Below are 19,079 nucleotides of genomic sequence, written 5' to 3'. Positions count from 1 at the left end.
TATATATTCTTTGTACCCAAAATTAAACCAAGGTTGACCTAGATTCTAAAGATAAATTAGATCCAAAACTATGACCTGCTCAACTTAATGTTTTTTCTTGTAAATCCAAAATCGACTCTAAATAAAATTACAAATTTTAATTCATTTCTTAATAGAATTGAAAATAAAAAAAAGAGAATTGAAAATTATAAATAGAGAATGATTTCAATTATTAGATGATGTGCTTTGGCTGAAACATGGGTTATAACCCAACAAGTTGGGTCCTAAATCAGGCACGAAGCCACATCATCTCCGATCATATAATGCTGGGTTATCAAAATAAAATAAATTAATAATGGTGTGTTGTTGTTGTTTATATCAAGGTGTTTTATATGATATTTATAGTTTAAAGCTTTAAACAAGATAATTACATATTTCGATATGATATCAGTACATATAAAAATCCTCTTTAATTTAAATTTTACAATCACTCTCTTTACGTATCATGTGTTTGGTTCATAAAAAAGTAATATTCTAAGCTTGCAAGTGAGGAGGAGAAAGTTAAGCCTCATCCTTAACATATCTGAATCAATCTTAGACTTCTTTTTTTTTTAAAGATAAATTTAGCACTTATAGGCATACAAACTTAAAGAATACATCCTATATTGATAGTGCACATGAACCAATTAAGAAAGTCTTTAACTTAGAGTTTTTTTTTATGCAAACTAAGAAAAGAACATAAATATAGCTAAACAATTATAACAGAAAAAACGAAAATAAAATATCAAGGTGCATATATAACGCTACATCAATTTCAAATCTCGATTGTTCTTATACAATAATAAAAAAGAATTACATAAAAAAAAATAACAATGACCAAATATTAATCTCAAACTAGGTAAAATCGATTATCTAGACCAAAATTTTTGGAAACCACAACAAAACTATGCCTCAATCCATATATTAATTGGGATGGGCTACAACAAAAAAATGAAAAATTTACTATAGCTATTAATTATATGCCCTTATTATTTTCAAATATTTAAAGTGTCACGGGAGGAAGTAGCCACTTAGAACCTTCAATATAAGCAAGGGATATAAAAGGTTTTGCCTCTTCGTCACTTAATTTCTTTGTATATGGAACTCTTTTTCCCGAAGCTGCCCCTGCTCCTTTACAATTGTATTCTCCGTAAAATACCGACCTAAAAATAATATGAATTTACGTTATATACACTGATAATAATAATAAATAAAAAAACAATACACTTTAACAAAATTTAAAAATCATGAATACATCATCCAATAGTGACATGCAAGTCAATCCAACAAAAAAAAAATTAACTAAATTTAACTTTATTACACTGACAACGAGTGACTTACTTGTCGTTTTCGGGTTTACCATTGTCAGACCATCCTTCAGGGTGAACAACATCAGTCATATCAGTATATGAGAAAACAACTTTAGAAAAAGGCTTCCATGCCCTTCCTAAATATGCTGTGTTTCCTGTTCCAGTAATAGTGCAATGCACAAAAGAATAGCCACTGTCTACATTTTCTCCATCTCTTGCATGTGCTGTTACCATTGCCATTGGATCCCCTGGAATTACATGTGCCTCTGTGTTCTAAAAAAAAATTTCAAAAAAAAAAAAAACATTAATATCATGGAAGTGGCTAAATATATTAAATAGTTAAAGTTGCATGCATGTCCTGAATTGAGTTGATAAATGAACGGTTAAGTTTTTAGAAATTGAACTTATACTTAACAGGATATCATAAGTTCTTTACGGTGTGAATCACGACAGATGAAAAAAGGTGACAAAAAAGTTATTTGTCATTAAGGGGTGCAAATGATTACTATGACAAGCTTTAGTCAAGATAGACTAAACGATGAGTCATATTTCAAACACAATTCACTCAACTCGATCTTTAATGAGCTTTTTTACTTTTAAATAAAAAGTGTTTTCTAATAATTTGTTTGATTATGAAACAAAATGAATAAATCTTTTTTTTATCATCACTATATATATATATATAAAATATCGACCAAAAATTAAATTTTATATAAATTTGATATATTTCTCGTGAATTAATTGAAGTTATATATTTAGTCCAAATAATCAACTTTAATTTTTAGATGAGCTAAATTGGATGTATCATGTTTTTGTACGTAGGCTGATTTTGTCACCTCTACCTACTGATATTAAGTTTAAATACTAAATTCGCCTATTTCGAAAAGAGGATTATGAATAATAAATATATTTTTTCAAAAGATTGTTTACCAAATATATGGATTTTCCATTGCCAAATATGAAATCAACTGTGCCTTCAATGTAGCAATCTTTAAAGAAATGTTTTCCTTTGTCATCACAAAAAGTGTCTTGAAATCCAAACATTTTACAATTATACAATGAAGCTTTATCTCCTGCTGTCCTCAATGCTGCTGCTTGAGCTAATTCCATTTTTCCATCTGGTCTTGGTGCTGTATTCTAATCATAATAATTATAACAAAAAATTAAGACATTCAGTGACGGGGTCAGAATATCGATTAAGAATGTGTCAAATATCGATTAAGAATGTGTCAAAATGAAAAGAAGAAAAATTGTATAGAGGTCAGGAATGTTAATATTGTATTATATATACCTAAAAGGTTGGGAAAAGGGTTCGAAATATATCAAAATTTTGATCAAAATTGGTGTAACAATTTTAAACTTTGAGCACGACTTATTATTCCTGCACTATATAATAGTGTATTCTAAAGGTATATATGTGTTCACGTGGACATTTACTATTTATAATGATGTAATATTTATGATGTGTACGTGGACACATATATACTTTTAAAATACACTATCAAATAGTGCATGGGGTAAAAAGTCATTCCCAAAGTTTGAAATTGTTACAGCAATTTCAGTCAAAGTTTGAATATATCACAACTTTTTTCCTAAAAAAATATTTTATATTCTAACTATATAATATAATTTTTCGACAAAAGAACGTGAATAAATATCCTCAGCTATGATCTAGGAAAAACCTAACAAATTTCCCCTACCACCTTGGGTGGGGTGGGGGGGGGGGGGTTGGTTAAATCTATGACTATGAGGATAGTCTATATGGTACACAACTATTTTTTTTGTTTAACTACGTAATTTTAATATGATTGATTTTTCTATTTTTCCAATTGATTTTATAATATCATCCGTTGCTTTAGTTATTTTCATCTCATCTAAAAGTTTTAGATACATAGAACAAATTTTTAATTATGTCTTTTAACATGCTCTCCTTGTGCACTTATAAAACTGATTCCTACTTTTGATATATATAATAGATTATGACTATTTGAACTTAGGACTTTATCTGCTATGATACTATGTTAATGCATATTAATATTATATATTAAAAAATTAATTTATCAAAAAAAAAAGAAAAAATACATACCACAAAGTTGATATTAACAGCACTGAAGTATTCAGATTCAACAATGACAGTGCCACTTTCAACAATAGTATATTGTTTTGCAGTTCCACTAAATATAATATTTGGGACATTTTTAGGGTCTCCATATAACGTAACAAAAGGCTTATTTCTCTCAATTTTGACTTTTTCAGTGTAATTTCCACCTCCAATCCAAATAATAACTCTTCTTTTATTATCTTCTGGAATACTTTTAACAGCTTCTGTTAGAGTCTTGAAATCACCACTTCCATCTGTCCTCACCTTAAATCGCGATCGAAAATTTAAAATATAGAGTCAGTATTAAAGTATATAAATACTTGATCTATATCATAAAAAAAAAACATAAAGAGTTACTCTTTTTGTTTCATTTTATGGTAAAAATATTTAGCGAGTATGAAGTTTAATTTTTTAACAAAGGTTGAAAAATGTGTTTTTAATAATGAAACAACATTTTTTTTTGTATTATTAAGTGTAAAATGATAAATTTAAAGCTAAATTATTTTTAATATCGAAAAATGTTACTTTAAGCAACTAAAATGGAAGTGTTGGCATATTTACGGAAATGTCCCCCCTTTTAAGCCACCACTTAAATTTTGCAAAGAAAAAGAAAAAAGTTATGGAAATATAATTTTTGGAAGTGATAAATAACTATTCAAAAAGGAATAATCAACTAAGGTTAATTTCAAAAAAAAAAATCACATAAAATGAAAAATGGAAGTAAGAAATATGTATATATGAAAATAAAAGAGGAAAAATAAATGTATTTTGAACATAAAAATTAATCTCAAGAAAATCACATAAAATGAAAAATGGAAGTAAGAAATATGTATATATGAAAATAAAAGAGGAAAAATAAATATTTTTTGAACATAAAAATTAATCTCAAGAAAATCACATAAAATGGAATATGGAAGTATGAAATATGTATATATATAAAAATAAAAGAGGAAATATAAATATTTTTTTGAACCTACAAATTAATTCCAAAAGAAAAACACATAAAATGGAACATGGAAGTATGAAATATGTTTATGAAAGTAAATACTTTTTTTGAACATAAAAATTGTGAGATTTGAAAAAAACATCGAAATGGTATTTGAAAATTATAATTAAATGTTTCAACATGAATATAAATTGAAGTTATTTTTGAATTTTTATAAATAATCTGGAGTGAAAATTACGAAAATAGCTAACCTTAATGATAGTTTTATTAGCCTCAGCAGCTACAAGGGCAGGGTCTAAAGTGTCTTTTCTTGCATCTAATGGTTTAACATTAGCTTCAAACCAACTATTTAATTGTGATTTATCAGCTGGAATTGGAACTAAATCATCAGAAAAAACTCTAGGAATAAAAAGAAGAATTATTAAAAAAATAGTTTCCAAAGCAAAAATTGAATTTTTTCCAGACATTTTTTTTAATTTTTTTTTTATATAATTTTTTTTTTTTTGGTGTTTTATAGGTAAAATTGTTTTTTTTTTGTTTTTCTCTACAAACTTAGCAATAAATGTGGTTATTTATAGAGAAAAATAAATTAGGGGAAAATTGAAAAAAGAAAAAATAATTAGAGGTAGATATTAAATTAAAATTGTGGTAGATAATTTAGAGAAAATAGCTCTATGGTAACACTAAAAAAGTGCATATGGATGATGGAATATTATTGATTTTTTTTTGTCTGTTCAGTAGGTATATATCGTAAGGCAATACGAGTACTACGTTAATAGATGGTCTTAATTTAAGATTGTGTATAACAATTTCGTATATATATACTGATAATGTAAAAGTATATTTACGCAATCAAACACTCATTAAAATATGAGTAGTTACCTCAATTTTCTTTTGTTAAAATTTATAAAAAAAAATTAAACCAAAAATATTTCCCATTCAAGAAACTAAGAAACTAAAAAATCCAAAAGAAAATATTAAAAATGGCTGGAAAAAATACCATATTTGTTGTGGAAACAATTATCATAACATTTCTTTTATTAAATATTATTGAAGTATTTTCTGATGATTTAGTTCCAATTCCAGCTGATAAATCACAATTAAATAGTTGGTTTGAAGCTAATGTTAAGCCATTAGATGCAAGAAAAGACACTTTAGACCCTGCCCTTGTAGCTGCTGAGGCTAATAAAACTATCATTAAGGTCATTCTTTACATTCATAATTATAACTATGTTGAAGCGTGTGAACGTTTTATCTAAACGTCAGAGAGTTTTAACTTCTTATTTTATTATATAATTACAATCTATGTTGGACAAGTTTAATTTTTATGAGCTAAATACGTTAATATTTAAATAAATGATGATTTTACTCAAACCTAAATTAGGGCTTATTATGCTTGCTATAATACATGTTAAAGTATATAACCATCTCTATTCGTTATAGCTTACGTTCATAACGATATTTAATACTAGCTAGTTTTTCTATGTTTTTTTTCTATAATATGATGAAAATCTCCCTGTCTATATATATATATATATATATATATATTTTTCACATACGTAATACTTTTTTTTATTTATTTAATTACAACTCGCTTTTCATGAGTGTCAATAAGATTCAAACACGATAAATTTATCTGTTTTAATATCACGTTTAAATTTATGATCATGATCTTATCTATTAGTTTAAGATATTAAAGAGGAGAATACATATATTTTATTTTATTAATTATATATGTCTCAAATATCAACTTTAATAGAATTTAAAATTTTACTGATCCTAAATTTTGAATTTACGAAACGACAGGTTAGGACATATGGAAGTGGTGATTTCAAGACTATAACAGAAGCTGTCAAAAGTATTCCAGAAGGGAATAAAAAAAGAGTTATTATTTGGATTGGAAGTGGAAATTACACTGAAAAAATTAAAATTGAGAGAACAAAGCCTTTTGTTACATTATATGGAGACCCTAAAAATGTTCCAAATATTATATTCCATGGAACTGCACAAGAATATACTACTGTTGACAGTGCCACTGTCATTGTTGAATCTGAATATTTCAGTGCTGTCAATATCAATTTCGTGGTAAGTATTTCTTCATTTTTTTAAAAAAATTAAATAAGTTGTCTTAGAGTTGCGAGGGGTTTGACATGTACCTCTACCATGTTAACCATCCATTATAAAAAAAATTCATTTGTTTATTAACGTAAGAAAATATATTATCGAAGACATAATTAAGAAATTTTTTATTTGTTCTATATTAACAATTTAAATTTTTTAATGATACAATATATCAGATCTGAATATGTTGATCCTTTAGGAATTCTTCGAGCTTTAACAGATGGGATAAACTATTTTTGAAAGAGAACATCATTCAATCGACAAGATATACTCGTTTGATACGATCCCTCCATCACCCCAAAATACAAGGGGTGATCTCACAGTTCTTGATCTGTGAAGATGCATTATGATACAATATATCAGATCTAAATATGTTGGCCCTTTAGGAATTCTTCGAGCTTTAACAGATGGGAAAACTATTTTTGAAAAAGAACATCATTCAATCGACAAGATATACTCGTTTGATACGATCCCTCCATCACCCCAAAATACAAGGGGTGATCTCACAGTTCTTGATCTGTGAAGATGCATTATGATACAATATATCAGATCTAAATATGTTGGCCCTTTAGGAATTCTTCAAGCTTTAACAGATGGGAAAACTATTTTTGAAAAAGAACATTATTCAATCGACAAGATATACTCGTTTGATACGATCCCTCCATCATCCCAAAATAAAAGGGGTGATATGTGACATCACAGTTCTTTGATATGTGAAGAGGTGCTCTATTTTATTTTATTTTTCATGTTGACACTATATTCAAGAAGTTGGACCCACTGAACATGTCCTAAATCTTTTTTAGGCGCGATCATAACATAACATAGAAATCACACTTGAAAATGATAGCAATTAGTTAGCTAAAGCAATGAGGGCTATAGTGAAACTAATTGGGAAAAAAAATCGAATACATTAAAAGAATTCGTTAGTTTTTTCGATATATATCAATAGGACATAATTAATTTTTTTAAATTTTTTTATTATTTTTATTTATTTTTGTAGAATACAGCACCAAGACCAGATGGGAAAAGTGACAAAGCTCAAGCAGCAGCATTGAGGACAGGAGGAGATAAAGCCTCGTTGTATAATTGTAAAATGTTTGGATTTCAAGACACTTTTTGTGATGATAGTGGAAAACATTTCTTTAAAGATTGTTATATTGAAGGCACTGTTGATTTCATCTTTGGAAATGGCAAATCCTTGTATCTGGTAATTATAAATATTTTTTAATTCATAGTCGAATTAGTAATCAATTTAAATTTGATAAATTCAAACATGATCGAAATCATTTCATATGAAATCTCCTTTTGTCAAAAAGTAGGGGTACAAGGGAGTCCAATTGAATCCCGTTAGTTGAAATATTATACTAAAGTAAAAATATTAAGTACTACTTTCTTGCGTATATATATAAATTGTTGAATACTCTTGATATAACTTATACATACATAGGAACATAGGTGGATCCCTCCCTAGGGGCGGAGTTAGGGTACCAGAAGGGGGGTTTGTTTACAAACTATACGAATATAGACCAGTTAAAATTATCTTTTACACTAAGTAAAAATATTAAGTACTATTTTCTTGCATATATGTATAAATTGTTGAATACTCTTGATATAACTTAATAAATACATAGAAACATAGGTGGATCCCTCCTTAGGGGCGGAGTTAGGGTACCAGAAGGGGGGTTTGTTTACAAACTATACTGATATAGACTCAGTTAAAATTATCTTTTATGTCTATATAGTATATAGTGAATTCCTTCGACTTTTTATTTTCTTGCTTTTTAATATTCTAAATTTCATGAGTAAAAATTCTGATTATACCATTATTGATCTTACCTATCTGTGTTCATATACGTCATAGCGATAGTATATCTATATGCTCAATTATTAAAGAGTAGCATAGATAAGTCATTTATGATAATTTAATGACATATTAAAAAAATCGCGAATAATATTATTATTATTATTTTTTTTTGTGGAAAATATAGAATACAGAGACACATGTAATTCCAGGGGATCCAATGGCAATGGTGACAGCACAAGCAAGGGCAGTAGAAAATTTTGACAGTGGATTTTCTTTTGTACATTGTATGATTACTGGTACTGGAAATACAGCATATTTAGGAAGGGCATGGAAACAATACTCTAAAGTTGTTTTCTCATATACTGATATGACTGATGTTATTCACCCTGAAGGATGGTCTGATTTTGGCAAAAAAGAATTTGGCAGGTATGTTCGTATATAAAAATTAAAACTCTTCTTTCTTTTATAATCGAGTTACAAAAAGATAGACATATATGTTGATAGGAACGAATATTAATGACTATGATATCAATTAGAGTTGTCAAAATGAGTTTGTTTACTAGTTCAACCCTACCAATCCAACGTATGAATTAAGTGGAGTTGGGCCTTATTTTTGGGCCTATTTGGTAACGAGACTTTTTAGCTCAGTCTCATTAGTCCGCTAGTCTGGTAGGCTCAACCCGCAAGTCTCAGAGCCAATTCGTAGGCTATGAATAATCAAAAATACTATATATATGCTTTCTTTGTAAAGTTTTTATCAATAAATATTTTTAAAAATAAAAAATCAAATCTTTTACATTGGCTAGGTTTTTTTTGGGAGGAATGATGACATGATCAATATTTTTTCGCTAAATCTTATGTTGACTATTATGTATTTTTGTAAGTATTAATCGAAATGTGTGATTCATAAATGTAATTTTGTAAAATTCATCAAAATGTGTGATTCATAAATAAAATTTTGTATGTATTTTCGTGTTCATAGACGTCAAAGTTCGATATAATATTGTTCAATTTTTGGTTGAAGGGTTACCCGTCTCAATTCGTGGCCCATTTAGGACTGGGTTGGGCTGCTTTTTATAGGCCCTTTAATTAAAAGGTTCAGCTCGTCCAACTCATTTAAATCTCTAACCCATTAATATTGGATTGTGTTGGGTTGGACCAATCCAGTTTGATAGCTCTAGTACCAATGCATGTCATTATATTAGTAATTTATATAATTAAACAAAAACAATATATTAGATCAATATATATAACTTAAACTCGTTATTATTTTCAGCACGGTATACTATGGAGAATACAAGTGCAAAGGAGCAGGAGCAACTTTGGATAAAAGAGTTCCATTTACAAAGAAATTAACTGATGAAGAGGCAAAACCTTTTATTTCCCTGGCTTATATTGAAGGCTCTAAGTGGCTACTTCCTCCTGTGACACTTTAAATATTTGAAGTGTTATGATGTGGTGCTACTTTAAAACGCTTATAAAATTTTGAATTTTATTTATTTTTTTGCTGAATAATTTCTCAGTTTTTCATGTGTCTTCTTCTTATTTTGTAAAGAATGAAATGTCATTCCTTAATATCTAGTGAACTATTTAATTTACATATATGTTGTACTTCTTTTCGTATCAATAAATCGATAGGGGTCAAGTCAAACCCCATTTTTAATCGTTCAGAAGGCTTTTATAATGAAAAATAATAAAATAACAATTAATATGAAACTGAGGCGTAGTTATGATTTTCGATTATTGACATAGTCAATTTCAATTAATTTGAAATTAAAATTTAGTTATATATTATTTCCAATTTTTAATGTAATTCTTTTTGACTGTCACGTATGCAATATAGTTGTTGTTTTTCTCCTCGTTGAATAGCAGAGAATGTAATTCGTAGGGTAATATTCTCTAATTGCTCTTCACGTTTGAGCCCAAAATAATCGTCTACATATATGTATGTATGTAAGAGTCCTAAATTTCCAGTAGACTCTAGATACACCAATATGCCAGTGTAATTTCACTAAGTGGGGTTTGGAGAGGGTTGCGCGTAAACCCCGACTCAAGAAGATATTAGTCCAAAGATACAAAAAAGAAATAACAAAAATGAAGAGCTAGTCATGGAACAAATAGTCTAAATAACTTAACAAATCCTTATGATAAATTAAAACTGGACAAATTTTAATCCGTTCAAGCATTATCCAGTTTAAAATGATTGTCAACTAAGCCCCGTTTATTTTCCAGTTTCAACCCATTTTCTATCTTTATTAATCAAAGATTTTGATTAAATATTTTTCTTCATATCTAGTGGGATTAAATCTCGAGTCACATATCAGGTCAGTTCTTTGATCACATGTCAAGGTAAGGGTCTCAGCTCGAGGTTGGGTTGAGGCTCGATTCAAGATTAGATCACAAGTTCAAAATTAGGGTCAAATCTCGGTTTCAAATTAGGGTCGATATTGGATCTTGAGTCCCATATCAGGGTCAAGACTTGATTCTAAGTCCCAAGTTAGGTTTAGGGTCTTAGGTCGGGGTTGAGCCTCAGGTCTTTGACTAGGGTGAGGGTCATGTCTCATGTACAGAGTCCCATGAGGTTTCATATCTCAAGTCGAGGTTGGGTCTCAAGTTTAGGATAAGGGTTAAGTTCAAGTCAGGGTTGGGTCTCAATCGAGTTAATATTAGATTAGAGTTAAATTTTGGGTCTCGGGTTAGTATCAAGATCAAAGTCAAAGGCCAGTACCTAGGTATTGATTCTCAATCTTATTTAGGTCCTTGGTTAGGGTCCAATTCAAGTCTCGAGTTAGGGTCCACTTTAAGTCCCGGGTCAAGGTCAAGTCTCGAGTCTTGGGTTAGGTCTCTGCTTAGGCTTAGGCTTGGGTCTCAAGTTGGGAATGAAGCTTGGGTCTCGGGTTGGAGTCGAATCTTAGGTCAAGCTTTAATCTCGGGTCGGGGTTAAATGCTGAGTCTTAGAAGGACGTGGTCTAATATAAGAATCGACTGGTCAATGCCATGTACTGAGTCCCAAGTTGGATCATATGTTGGGGTCAAATTTCAAGTTGGGGTTAGTATTAAGTCTCCTAGGGTTAGATCCCAAGTTCCAATTTGGGGTCTAATCTCGAGTTTCAAATTATTGGGGTCGATATCAGGTCCCTAGTCTTAGATCAAGTTACGGGTAGGGGTCATGTCTTGAGTATCATGTCCTATTAGGTCTCAGGTCCCTAATTGGGATGGAATCTTGGTCCTTGATTAATGTTAGGGTTGGGTATTGAGTCCCAAGTTAGAGTCATGTCTTAGGTTTGGGTCGGTCTTAAGGTCTTTGGGTCTAATTTAGCTAAGCTTGCCGAAAATGTTTGGATGTTTCTTTTGATCTTGGTGGTATTTAACATCCTAGATAACATGGATGATGTTCAACAGAAGGAATGTTGTACAACGGTGAGGTATTGATGCGGTAAATGATTTCCCAAATTTGGAAGTTTCAATTTCATCCTTTAAGCAAAGATTATTTGAAGTAACAAAGACGATAAATGAATTGAATATATTTGTTAATTGAAGAATAAAGAAACGACGAATAGAATTATGACACGTGTCCTACAAATTGACGACTTATATTAGCTCATATTTAATGATCTCGGATAATCTATTGAAGAGCCTATAATAAACCCCCAGATGGGAGCTACATGCGTTACTAGTTTTTCGGTATCTTATTCAAACCCCTTTCCTCTTTGTTTTCACCTCGTTTTTATCGTCTTCTTCCTTATAACCTCTTTCATCTCTTTTTCTTTTCTAGGTATCAATCGCATGAAGTTGGATAAGATTCAACATATTTGAACTCATTTTCGGTATTTCCTTTCAATTGTAATTCTTCAGGTAAATTGTTAATCAAAATACAAAAAAAAATCGTTCCATAAATTGTGTTATAATTTTCTTTTCTATTGCACTTTTATTAGTCATTTGTTAAAGAATTTGAAGGTAAATAGTGCTAATTAAAAAATCCGACACGTGATTCAATCAAAATAGTTAAGCAAACCCCAAGTGTTGAATGTTAGACGCGTTTTAGGGTTTGTGGGAGAGATTTAGGGGCATAGACTCAAGATTTTGCTACGTTAACTCATGTTATGTCTTTTGATTCATGGGATCTAAAAAATCGAATGACAATTTTTTTTTGCAATTTAAAATGGCCAAACTAGAACAAAGTCCCTAGATATGTTACTATTTAGAATATGTACTTCATGTTTTAATTATTTTCTTGTACTCCATTAACTTATTAAGACATTTTCCTTCATAATTAAAGGATCATTTGATCACATGTTTGTCATGCTAGAATTATAATGCAAAATTGATATATAGAAACATTGATAAATTTTAGTGATAACCTTTGTGATATTTGAAATAAACAAATTTTGATAAAATAATAATGAAAAAATATGTAAAATGTCACATAAATCTCTTTTGATCTTTTTTTTTTAGCTCTCACAATATACCAAAAAAATGAAATCTAACAATGACACTCCATAATTCAAGTTTTAAACTTATGAACATGATTAATTTAGAGAGGTTTTTGATGTATTAACTCTAATTATCAATATTAATTTGGACCAAAAATGATAAAAATAAAAATGAGAAAAAATAGGAGAATATATGGTTGTGCAAAGTCCCAAGGAGCTCGTGATCCATTTGTAATTATCACAAAAAGAAGAAAAAAATCAAATTTATTTTCAATAATTTCCACTTATTTTGTGATTAACCTAAAACCCCTCAATCACTCTACTTACTATATAAAAGTAGTACTACTTCAAGAATTTAGCATTAAGAAAATTCCCATTTTTTGTTTTTTTATCATTTTTTTTTTCTCTTCATAATCTTTTGATCCTACTAGGTTTTTGGGTTGTTTTTTTCTCAAGAATATAGAGAGCAGCCATGAATGCACTTGCAGCTACAAACAGAAATTTTCGCCAAGCAGCTAGGATTCTTGGATTGGACTCCAAACTTGAAAAGAGTCTTTTGATCCCTTTTAGAGAAATTAAGGTATAAAAATGATGTATATTAGTGTAAAGTTTCAATCTTTTTTGAAGAATTTCATGTTATGTTTGAAAATCTAAGGTGGAAAAGAGGTTTTGTTATGAAAGAAGTCAATTTTTTGAATTTTAGTGTGAAGTGATCAATATTAGTGTGAAGTGATATATATTAGTGTAATGTGATGTATATTAGTGTAAAGTTTCAATCTTTTTTGAATATTTCATGTTATGTTTGAAAATCTAAGGTGGAAAAGGGGTTTTTTTCTGAAAGAACTCAAAAGTTTCTATTTTAGTATGAAATGATCAATATTAGTGTACTGTGATGTATATTAGTGTAAAGTTTCAATCTTTTTTGAAGAATTTTATGTTATGATTGAAAATCTAAGGTGGAAAAGGGGTTTTGTTCAGAAAGAACTCATTTTTTTTTTAGTGTGCAGAAATGTATATATGTGTAAAGTTTCAATCTTTTTTGAGAATTTCATGTTCGTATTGAATCTAAGGTGGAGAAAACTCGAATTTATTTTCTTGACACGAGGTTTAACGGAAAACAGCCTCTCTACCTCAGAAAAGGTAGGGGTCAGATGTGTCCCGGACCCATGGGATCACACTGGATATTTTTACTGAAATGTGTTAATGTCTCCGAAGTTTTAATCTTTTTTATGATTTTCATGTTCGAATGGAATGTAAGGTGGAGAAGGGTCTTTTTGTAAAAGAACTCAAATTTATTTTCTTGAGCCGAGGGTTTAGTCAGAAAGAGTCTCTCTACCTCATAGAAGGTAGGAGTAAGGTCTGGCACAGCAGACACTTTTCTAGACCCCTCTTGCGGGATCACAGAGAGTATGTTGAACTGAAATGTATTAATGTCTGTAAAGTTTCAATTTTTTTTTATGAATTCTATGTTCTTGTTAAATCTAAGGTGGAGAAGGGTATTGTTGTGAAAGAACTCAAACTTATTTTCTTGAGCCGAGTATTATCTGAAACAACCTCTCTACCTCTCACAGAAGGGAGGGGAAGGTCTGTCACACCCCACCCTACTCTGACTCCACTTGTGAGATCACATTGGAGTACGTTGTACTGAAATGTGTTGAAGTCTGTGAAAAAAATATCAAAGAGTGGACATTTTGATATGTTTGTGGAGATTTGTGGATCTCGTTGAAATGTATAATGGTTCACTCAAAAGCTTAAACAAGCAGGTGGAGATATCGTTTGTTTATTTGGTTATGAAGCACATTGTTTGATCGATTTACAATTTGATCAGGTGGAATGCACAATTCCCAAGGATGATGGAACGCTTGTTTCCTATGTTGGATTTAGAGTACAACATGATAATGCTCGTGGACCCATGAAAGGAGGAATCAGATACCACCCCGAGGTTATTTTTAATTTGTGTTCTTTCTTTAATAAATTTCGAAATGTAGTACTCTTTTTGTTGTCTTGTCCGAATAAACTTTTTTCAAGCTGTATAACATTGGTATGCCATTTAATAACGGTTATATGTAAGTGTGGAAAGATTGTAAGTGAAAAAAAGTACAAGGAGATTTAGTAGGAACGATAAACATGGAGGCTAGCTGTTGTATTTCAGTGTACACCGACTCCATGTTTGTGCTACTTACGTCTTTACAGTATTTGTTGTTTTCCAGAAGTAGAATTTGCTCTGAAATGGCTTAAGTTTCTTTTACAAGGTTGATCTTGATGAGGTGAACGCCCTTGCTCAACTAATGACTTGGAAGACTGCGGTAGCAGATATTCCATACGGGGGAGCAAAGGGTGGGATTGGCTGCATACCAAAAGAGTTAAGTTTAAGCGAACTGGAGCGCCTTACACGTGTTTTCACGCAGAAAATCCATGACCTAATTGGAATTAATACTGATGTCCCTGCGCCTGATATGGGAACCAATGCTCAGGTTCGTGACACAGTTCTCTGATGTAACTTTGTGAACATATTCTTCTCTACGGAGCTTAAAAATATGAAGCAAATATATGCGCTTATGTGGTGATTCCTGTGACAGACCATGGCTTGGATTTTGGATGAGTATTCAAAATTTCATGGTCACTCTCCTGCAGTTGTGACCGGGAAACCAGTTGTAAGTTTTTGTTCAGTAAATTATTAATTTCCGAATGTGCTATTTATTACGTTCAAACTTATCCAACTGGAATCAAACAAGTCATTTTGAGAACCCCTTTTCACTATTTTACCTAGGATCTTGGCGGTTCGTTGGGTAGGGAAGCTGCAACTGGACGTGGTGTCGTTTATGCTGCAGAAGCTTTGCTTAATGAGCAGGGGAAGCAGATTAAGGATTTGACTTTTGCTATTCAGGTAGAATTTCTGATTAGTTCAATTCGCTCAGGCAGCAACCGTGATATTGCACAAAAAAATAAGTTGAAATGATGCTAAATAAATTTTTGCAAATATTCTTTAGGGGTTCGGGAACGTAGGATCATGGGTAGCAAAGCTTATTCACGAGATAGGTGGCAAAGTAGTTGCAGTTAGTGATATAACTGGAGCAATCAAGAATCAGAATGGTCTTGATATACCAGCTTTGCTTAGTCATAAAGAAGCAACAGGGAACCTAATTGATTTCGGCGGTGGTGATGTAATGAACACAGATGAATTGCTTACGCACGATTGCGATGTTCTTATACCCTGTGCTCTGGGAGGAGTTTTGAACAGGTACAAACCGTTATTATTAGTATGAAATATTATATCTTTGTTAATCTGAATAGCTTAGTTCCTGAATTTCTTTCCCGATTAAAGGGTACAACAACAAACAACATACCCAATATAATCCCAATATAATCCCACAAGTGGGGTCTCGGAAGGACGTAGAACGTTAGCAAGACCTTAGCCCTACCTTTGTGGACTAGTTGTTTCCGATAGACACTTGGTGAAAAGAAAAGTATCCTATGCAGGATTGTAAGAAAAAATAAAACAACAAAATAGATACAGGATATGTGTAACAATTGATCATAATAGACATTGAAGAATAAGAAATTACGCGATAACTTAAGATAATTACCAAAGAGGGCTATCCCCTACCTCTCCCTCATAAAGTGTAACAACACTCACCTTAGGCTTCTGAAGTTGTGGCATGTCTTGTCTAATCACCTCCTCCAGATCTTCTTCGGCCTACCTCTACATCTACCTCTTCTAGCTCCTGCAACAGAGAACCTCTCAGACCTCTTCACTGGCTCATCCTCAGACCTCCTCTTAACATGCACGAACAATCTTAGTCCCGGTTACCTAATCCTATCCGCCATGGAGGCGCTGCTACCTAGTAACGTATAACTTCGTCCTAATCCTATCTCTCCTAGTATGTCCACACATCCGTCTGAGCATCCTCATGTCCGCTATCTCTATCTTCTGAACGTGGGCATTTTTTAATGGCCAACACTCAACCACGTACAACAAAGTCTGTCTAACCACTCCTTTATAGAATTTACCTTTAAGCGTTGGCAACATATTCTGATCGCACTGTACGTCGGAGGCAAGTCTTCAATTCACCCTCCCGATAAAAGAGTGAGTTTAAAATCATTAAATGGTCAGCCTAAATGGTATAGTCTGAGAGAACCGTCTATAGGCCAGATTAGCATGACACAATTAGACTTATCTGTAACAATCATCCTCTGTAGGCAGAAAACATATCTAGAGAAGCAACACCGTTATAGAGAGATTTGACTCTAGCACTAATAGGTGGAGTCTTGTTCCTTATTTTATGTTCTTTTATTAAATCTGTACTGAAATGATATTGTTTTTCCTACATAGTTTTTCTTCGTAAAAAATTATACTTTATTTTGTTGGATTTTAGTTTTCACTATTGACAGAAATAAGTATGTTTTCCCCTGTTTAAATCTGTCTTTGTCTGTTCTGATTTTTCTGTGAAGAGAAAATGCTGATCATGTAAATGCCAAGTTCATCGTAGAAGCAGCAAATCATCCGACTGATCCAGATGCTGATGAGGTACCACTTTTGCAGGTTTTCATATCTGTTAGACTAGCATCTATGCTGCTCGAGACTCTTCAAAAATGTCAACGACGTGTGTTAGATCCTCCAAAAGTAGTACATTTTTGGAGGATCCAGTATGAAGTATGACAACGTTTTTGGATAGTCTGAGCAACGTAGACTTGGATGATAATAATTTCTAACACGTGACTTCCTTCTACAGATTCTGTCGAAGAAAGGTGTTTTAATTCTTCCCGACATATATGCCAATGCTGGAGGTGTGACTGTTAGTTATTTTGAGTGGGTTCAGGTAAAATCTATCTATACATGACATCTTTAAATTTTCCGCTTTATACTTGCAATGATATTTTGACCAAATCTCAAATGACATTTCCATAAGATATCAGAGTAATTAGTCAGACTTCTCTATAACAATCATCCTCTATAACAGCCTAATTTTCCTTAGAGCCGACTTTCGTATCATGTTATATCATGTTATATCATGTATTCTCTATAACGGTATCTTGCTATAGCAATCACAAAACATCCCATCAAACGACATTGTTATGTAGATGTTTGACTGTATTTAGTTGGAATTCTCTAATATTTTCAAGTAGTTTTTCCACATATAAGAATATAGTTTAGTAGGCAAGTTACGACGACTTTAAAATAGACGATAATCATCAGGTTCATAATTGACGACAACTCTTCATTGTTTTCTCTCATCAATCACGGTGTTCATCTGACTTGTACTAATAACACCCTTGTTGCATTAGAATTAGGCGCCCATGTTTTCACCGTTGTCAATGAATCTCTTCCATGTTCCGTTAGATATGTTCTCTTACGATTCTGCATTGACGAAAAACCTTTTCATGTGCAGAACATTCAAGGTTTTATGTGGGATGAAGAGAAGGTTAACAGGGAGCTTAAGAAATACATGACAAAAGCCTTTGGTAATCTCAAGAGCATGTGTCAATCTCATAGTTGCAATCTTCGTATGGGCGCCTTCACGTTGGGGGTGAATCGCGTTGCACGTGCAACACAATTGAGAGGTTGGGAGGCGTAAATATATTCGCCTATGTTGTGTTTAGAGACGAATAATCTTTTCCGTCCACAGCTAAATGTTTGAACGATCTTTCTTTTCTGGTAAGAAATGGTCTAATTTTATGAACATGGATGTTGTATATTCACTGGTTTTCCTTCTCATAACTATTATTGCTACATTTCTAAGCATGTTCGATACATTAGGAGGTCGTTTAATTCTGAGATATCTCACCTTATCCTATTTAATTCGGTATTATTTTACCTTATGGATAAATTAGTCTCATGATTAATAATTGTCTGTGAATCAAACGTCCCTTAATTGAAGCTATCAGATGCACTTGAAGGGATTTTTAGTTGAGTACACTTGTGGGCATCTAGGTGAATTGAATTAGCCTAACCAATTAACACTACGAAGCGGGGCTATAATTTGAAGCTTATGATTTTTAAATTTTAATTTTTTTTTAGTATGATTTTAGATTATTTCATCTATATCGATTTTTGCATTTTTCACGTCTCTAGATTCGAACTATGTGAGCTTTGATAACAATTTAAAGTTGTATCTTTTCATTATATAAACATAAGCAGAATTGCAACTTATATTAGAATTTTTGAATATTTAAATTTTAATTTTGAAAAATTAAGTTGGTTTAGTTTAATTAAACTTGGAAAAAATAATACTCAAATTGACTTTCAAAAAGTGAAAGTGATCGCATAAATTGCGCGAATAAAATTTGAACCAACAAGGATATAGATAAACACACACCCATTATTAACTCATATATATACCATCAC

At 31.4% G+C, this 19,079-nt stretch overlaps 3 protein-coding genes across 3 annotated transcripts; 2 read left to right on the top strand and 1 right to left on the bottom strand.

The window, feature by feature from the left end:
- Window positions 1-791: 791 nt before the first annotated feature.
- On the bottom strand, window positions 792-4,910 carry LOC101243787 (pectinesterase 1-like). The gene is made up of 5 exons (XM_004239933.5): window positions 4,627-4,910; window positions 3,415-3,693; window positions 2,259-2,465; window positions 1,360-1,601; window positions 792-1,181 (listed from the first exon to the last, which is right to left on the bottom strand). The coding sequence occupies exons 1-5, from the start codon at window positions 4,840-4,842 to the stop codon at window positions 1,022-1,024; spliced, it is 1,104 nt and encodes a 367-aa protein (XP_004239981.4). The 5' UTR covers window positions 4,843-4,910; the 3' UTR covers window positions 792-1,021.
- A 190-nt stretch (window positions 4,911-5,100) lies between these two features.
- LOC101244375 (pectinesterase 1-like) lies at window positions 5,101-9,963 on the top strand. Its single transcript, XM_004239934.5, has 5 exons — window positions 5,101-5,577; window positions 6,182-6,460; window positions 7,497-7,703; window positions 8,485-8,726; window positions 9,577-9,963. Exons 1-5 carry the CDS (start codon window positions 5,359-5,361, stop codon window positions 9,734-9,736), a joined length of 1,107 nt encoding a protein of 368 aa, XP_004239982.1. The 5' UTR covers window positions 5,101-5,358; the 3' UTR covers window positions 9,737-9,963.
- Window positions 9,964-12,928: 2,965 nt separating this feature from the next.
- LOC101244081 (glutamate dehydrogenase A-like) lies at window positions 12,929-18,511 on the top strand. The gene is made up of 9 exons (XM_069297580.1): window positions 12,929-13,313; window positions 14,562-14,675; window positions 14,986-15,207; window positions 15,313-15,387; window positions 15,504-15,620; window positions 15,724-15,974; window positions 17,186-17,261; window positions 17,467-17,553; window positions 18,124-18,511. Exons 1-9 carry the CDS (start codon window positions 13,206-13,208, stop codon window positions 18,307-18,309), a joined length of 1,236 nt encoding a protein of 411 aa, XP_069153681.1. The 5' UTR covers window positions 12,929-13,205; the 3' UTR covers window positions 18,310-18,511.
- The last annotated feature ends 568 nt before the right edge of the window (window positions 18,512-19,079 follow it).

The sequence above is a fragment of the Solanum lycopersicum genome, chromosome 5 (genome assembly GCF_036512215.1).
Source record: "Solanum lycopersicum chromosome 5, SLM_r2.1".
Taxonomy (NCBI): domain Eukaryota; kingdom Viridiplantae; phylum Streptophyta; class Magnoliopsida; order Solanales; family Solanaceae; genus Solanum; species Solanum lycopersicum.
Note: the sequence above shows the minus strand (reverse complement) of the source record. Positions and strands in the feature narration are given on the sequence as shown.